General features: G+C 38.8%; 1 protein-coding gene across 1 annotated transcript; it reads left to right on the forward strand.

The window, feature by feature from the left end:
• Positions 1-2,182: 2,182 nt before the first annotated feature.
• LOC120067465 lies at positions 2,183-2,539 on the forward strand. The gene has a single exon (XM_039019024.1). The coding sequence runs from the start codon at positions 2,183-2,185 to the stop codon at positions 2,537-2,539; it is 357 nt and encodes a 118-aa protein (XP_038874952.1).
• The last annotated feature ends 3,535 nt before the right edge of the window (positions 2,540-6,074 follow it).

Consider the following 6,074-nt stretch of genomic DNA (forward strand, 5'->3'; position numbering starts at 1 on the left):
TCGATGATTTGTTTGACCAATTACAGGGAGCTATGGTATTCTCTAAGATTGATCTCCGGTCAGGATACCACCAGCTATGAATAAAGAACAGTGACATACCCAAGACAGCTTTTCGTTCGAGGTATGAACATTATGAGTTCATAGTGATGTCATTCGATCTAACAAATGCACCAGCAGTGTTCATGGATCTGATCAATAGGGTGTTCAAGGAATTCCTCGACACTTTCATGATTGTTCTTATTGATGACATCTTGATTTATTCCAAGAAGAGGCTGAGCATGAGGAGCATTTGCGGAAAGTTTTGGAGACGTTGAGGGCCAATAAGTTATATGCTAAGTTTTCTTAATGTGAATTTTGGTTGAAGCAGGTGTCCTTGCTAGGGCATGTAGTATCAAAGGAATATGTTTCTGTGGATCCTGCATAGGTTAGGGCAGTTACGAGTTGGGCTCGTCCAACCACAGTCAGTGAGGTGCGTAGTTTTCTGGGGTTAGCAGGCTACTATAGACGATTTGTAAAGGACATCTCTCGCATAGCCGCCCCATTAACTCAGTTGACCCGAAAGGGAACAACATTTGTTTGGAATGAAGCTTGTGAAAACAGTTTCCAAGACCTCAAGCAGAGACTGGTTTCAGCCCCAGTCCTCACAGTATCGGATGGATCTGGTGGTTTTGTCATTTACAGTGATGCGTTCAAGAAGGGGTTGGGATGCGTATTGATGCAGCAGGGTAGAGTAGTTGCTTACGCTTCACGTCAGTTGAAGAAGTATGAACAGAATTATCCTACGCATGACTTGGAGTTAGCAGCAGTGGTATTTGCTCTCAAGATCTGGAGACATTATTTATATGGAGAGAAGATACAGATCTTCACCGACCATAAGAGTTTGAAGTACTTTTTCACTCAAAAAGAGTTAAACATGAGGCAAAGAAGGTGGTTAGAGCTGGTGAAGGATTATGACTGTGAAATTTTGTACCACCAGGGAAAAGCAAATGTTAGTGGCAGATGCTTTAAGTAGAAAGGTGGCCCATTCAGCAGCCCTCATTACCAGACAGACTCACTTGTGCAGGGAACTGGAAAGGGCAGAGATTGCAGTGGCTGTGGGAAGAGTCACAGCACAGTTAGCACAGTTGTCGGTGCGACCGAGTCTAAGGCAGAAGATTATTGATGCGTAGCGAGGTGACCCTTATCTGGAAGAGAGAGTTTGTAGGGTAGAGTCAGGCCAGGACAACAAATTCTCAGTTTCAGCGGAAGGTGGCCTCCTTTATCAAGGGCGTCTGTGCGTGCCGGCGGTTAGTGACATTAAAAATGAATTGTTGTTAGAGGCTCATAGTTCCTTATTTTCGATTCACCCCAGCAACATCAAGATGTATCGGGACCTGAAATGTTAGTGCTGGTGGAATGATATGAAAAGAGAGGTTGTAGAGTTCGTTAGTAAGTACTTGGTGTGCCAGCAGATGAAAGCCTCGAGGCAGAAGCAGCAGGCTTGTTATAGCCATTGAATGTGCCAGAATGGAAATGGGAGCATGTGTCTATGGACTTCATCATGGGGTAGCCTCGGACAGTCAAAGGTTTCACTATGATATGGCTCGTTGTAGACAGACTTACGAAGTTAGCACATTTCATACCTGGAAAGCCCACCTTTTCAGTGAATAAGTGGGCACAGATATACATAAAAGAGGTGGTAAGATTGTATGAAGTGTCTATGTCCATCGTGTCAGACAGAGACCCTCGTTTCATGTCTAACTTCTGGAAAAGACTCCAGGCAGCTTTAGGGAATTGGTTAGACTTCAGTATAGCTTTCCATCCTCAGACTGATGGGTAGACAGAGAGATTGAATCAGATACTGGAAGACATGTTGCGATCCTGTGACATAGAGTTTTCAGGAAGCTGGGATGCTCACTTGCACTTAATGGAGTTTGCTTATAATAACAGCTACCAGTCCATTATTGGAATGTCACCTTTTGAAGCCCTATATGGGAAGAGTTGCAGGTCCCCTGTGTGTTAGGATGAGGTAGAAGAGAGGAAATTGTTAGGACCTGAATTGGTGCAGACCACGAATGAGGCAATACAGAAGATCAGGGCTCGTATACAAATAGCTCAGAGCAGACAGAAGAGCTATGCCGATGTAAGACATAAGGACCTGGAATTTGAGACTGATGTGAAAGTGTTCTTAAAAGTGGCACCCATGAAAGGTATTATGAGGTTTGGTAGGAAGGGAAAGTTGAGTCCGAGATTCATTGGACCTTTCGAGGTCCTGGAACGAGTTGGCCTGGTAGCTTACTGTTTGGCTTTGCCCCCAACACTGTCTTCAATTCATAATGTCTTCCATGTTTTGATGCTAAGGAAGTATGTGACAGACCCGTCAAATGTAGTTGACTACGAACCCTTACAGTTGAATGACAACTTGATCTACCAGGAGAAGCCCATAGAGATCCTCGCCAGAGAGGTAAAAACATTGCGCCACCGAGAAATTGCTTTTGTGAAAATCGTGTGGCATTATCACCAGTTAAAGAAGCCACCTGGGAGTGAGAGGATGAGATGAAGGCCCAGTACCCGGAGCTTTTTCAAAGATGAACTTTCGAGGACGAAAGTTCTTTGAGGGGGGAAGAGTGTAACACCCCGCACATTTTATTTAATAATAATGTAATTTTCAGTAACTTTATTATTTGGAAATTCAGTAATTGTCCTTAGTTGGAGGGCATTTCTGGGATTTTGGATTTCAAGTATAAGTGTGGGAATTTAAGTGTTGACGTGAAAATTATTCAATTTTTTAAATTCAATTTGAAAATTAATGACAGGAGTTAATTTTCTTTTGAAAAGGAAAGGAAATAAATAGTATAAAGCGGATTAAGGAAATGATTTAAATGTAATTATACTATTTCCTTTTTAGTAATTATTATTATTATTTTATAAAATAAAAAGAAGCCCATCCCTTCTCCCTCACGCACGAAACCTTTCTCCCCCAAATTTTCCTTCTGCTGGTCACAACCTCTCTCGCCGCTGCCTCTCTCATTGCCCAAACCCTCTATCGCCGCCCCTCCCTCACTGCCCAAACCCATTCTCGTCGCCGCCTCCCTCACTGCCCAACTCGATTCCACGCCGCCTCCTCACTCCCCAAACCCGACCTCGCAACCGCTCGGCCCAAGCGAGAGCCGCCAATTGGATCCGCGCCGCTTGCCCAGCCAGAGAGCCATCTGAGTCACCGTAGCTCCTAGCCACGAATGTCGTCGTGGCTCCAGCCCCTGACCACCGCGCACCACCGCCGATCAAGCCTTCTGACTGCCATGTGCCACACCGTCTTCCAGAAGCTTGAATTTTAGATTTTGGTAAGATCTATTTTGGTGGTTGGGTTTCTTGAAAGATTTTGGATGCCCACTAAGTTGGATTAAGGATTAAATTAGTCGCGCTATTTTGATTTTAGATTTGAGCTTGGGAAATCACAGCAGCGACTATCCAGCGATTCAAGATCGTTCGGAAAGAGTTTTGGTAAGAGTTATGATTCTTATTGTTGGTTTGTGGGCACGCTTTGATTACTGAATTAAGTTTGACATAACCCTTGTATCTTTAAGGTTCCAAGCCATCGTCCATTAGGATTTAAAATCTGTTAGAAGGAGATTTTAGAGACGAAATCTTGGGAGTGGTTGTTGATCAAGTTCTTTGGGTAAGCTTTTGGGTATTGTGGATTTGAATATGAGATTTCGCAATTATTGTTGGACTGAAATTTAATGGTTGTATTCGTATGTTAGGGCTGTTACTTCAAACCGCGGTCATCGTTTGGTTGTCTGATTTTATCTGTGGAATTTCGATTAAGGTAAGTAATCTTACTACTGGAACTGCCCAGGGGCCAGGCTTTAGTTGTATGCTAGTATGATAAATGTATGTTATGGAAAATGTTAGCATGATAAATTATAGTATGATCTGAATCAAAGTATGTTCTGGCACGAGATCTGAATTGTTTAAATATACACATAGATACTTGAATGCTAGTATAAGATGGTATATATTTCCATATAATTGTATCTAATTTGATAATGTTGAGGCATACATATATGTTGTAGAACTATGATGTTAAGGTATACATGAATGTTGTAGAACATGCTGTTGAGGTATATGTGTATGTGGTAGAGTCATAGTATAGAGGATTACATGTATGTCATAGATTCGTATGGTGATGATTTTGATGTTGAGACTGTATGAATGTCCATACTGATTAGTTAGATGCCCATTAGATTTTGTGTTTCCTTCGAGATTCACCAATTTGTGTTTCTTTTGGGATTCACCAGTTTGTGTTTCCTTTGGGATTCACCAGTTTGTGTTTCCTTTGGGATTCACCTGTTTGTGTTTCCTTCGAGATTCACCTGTTTGTGTTTCCTTTGAAATTCACCAATTTGTGTTTCCTTCGAGATTCACCAGTTTGTGTCTCCTTGGGGATTCACCAGAGGTAGTAGACATACTTAATTACAGTAGGATAGGACTCAGTCTTCTTCTTGTTTCATGTGTATATGTGCCATAGGTGGGTATCTAGAGGACATAGATACCCAACCTGACCCAGTAGTGGGGTTACTTACTAAGTATTTTATACTCATTCTTTCTCATGTTGTTGTTTTAGGTAAGGGTAGAGATGCACCGACGATGGACAAGCAGAATTCGTGATCGAGCCACTGGAACTAGTTTTTACTCTTCCGCATAATGAGATTTAAAATTCTTTTCACACTTCTCTTAATGTTAGTTTTGATGTTTGAAACTTGTTAGTAAGAATTGTTTTTTCATATTTATTTATTAACTTTTATGATTTATGGGTACCCTATTCTTGTTTTAACGTTTGCATTTAATAAAGAACTTTTGAACTTCCTTATCTATTTAGCATTTATTTCAACATAAAGGAGTGTCGTTTTAAGTGTCATGCATACATGTATTTTAGTAACGGCCTAACTTAAGTCCTAGGGGGTCGGGTCGTTACACACCCACTCTCCACTCTCCTGCAAACTGCAAGAGAATTAATTTCCTTTTTCTTTTAAATTTAAATTATTATTATTTATTTAAACAATTTAAATAAATATACATATTAAATCATATTTAATATATATATATATAGTTAAATAAACAACAACCATAATAATAATTAACTAATTAATTTTAACTATTACATATTTATTCAATTATGCATTTAAATCATATTAAAATGCATATATCTCTTTTAACCTATAGTTTTAATATAAATCTCATTTAGATTAATTTTACTCTATGGTTTTAATATGAATTCAATTCATATTAAATTAATGTTCAAATCTTATTCAAATATTATTCGTTGATTATATAGTTTTAATTGTAAATCATATTTGTAATTAATTATATACCAAAATGTATCAATATATATTATACTTTATATTAATCATATCAGTATAAAATTTTCTTAAATAATTTGAATAATCCAAATTATTCTGAGAATTAACTGATCCTTATTTTACCCTTAGTGAGCTAGCAGGGGGACCTAATGGACTTATAGATTAGAAGATCCAATGATTCGAGATTAAATTAATTAAATTAGTCCACATTCATTAACTGTGGATCACTCCACTAAAAACCCACATCTGCACTCTTTACACTGTAGATAATTTCTGTGTACATTGATATAACCAGTCATCAATAAGTTGACTCTTCACAAATAACTTGTAATTATAACTGGGTTAAATTATCATTTTACCCCTGTAATTATTTCTTTCTCCTTAAGTTCCACTGATCCTCTAATGAACAACCTATTTATGGTTCTACCATAAACAAATCCCTTTCATGCTCCTTGTTCAAGACCCGGAGTCAATACTTGAGAGAGAAATTCATCTACTTTCCCTGAAAGAGGGAAAAAGGGAATTCCATGCTATGTTCACAACTCTCTACTTGGACAAATCCCTAAAATGATAGGCTTATTGAGTCAGCGACTCAGGCTATTCTCACCTATACAAATCAAAGGATTGTCCTCATAGACTGAAGTCCATAACTCATTCTGGATTTAGATCAAATTACCTATGGTCATCTTATGAAATGTTAGTCTCTTTAATTAACAGTGTTATAAAGAGAGA

This window comes from Benincasa hispida, chromosome 12 (assembly GCF_009727055.1).
Source record: "Benincasa hispida cultivar B227 chromosome 12, ASM972705v1, whole genome shotgun sequence".
NCBI classification, from domain to species: Eukaryota; Viridiplantae; Streptophyta; class Magnoliopsida; order Cucurbitales; family Cucurbitaceae; genus Benincasa; species Benincasa hispida.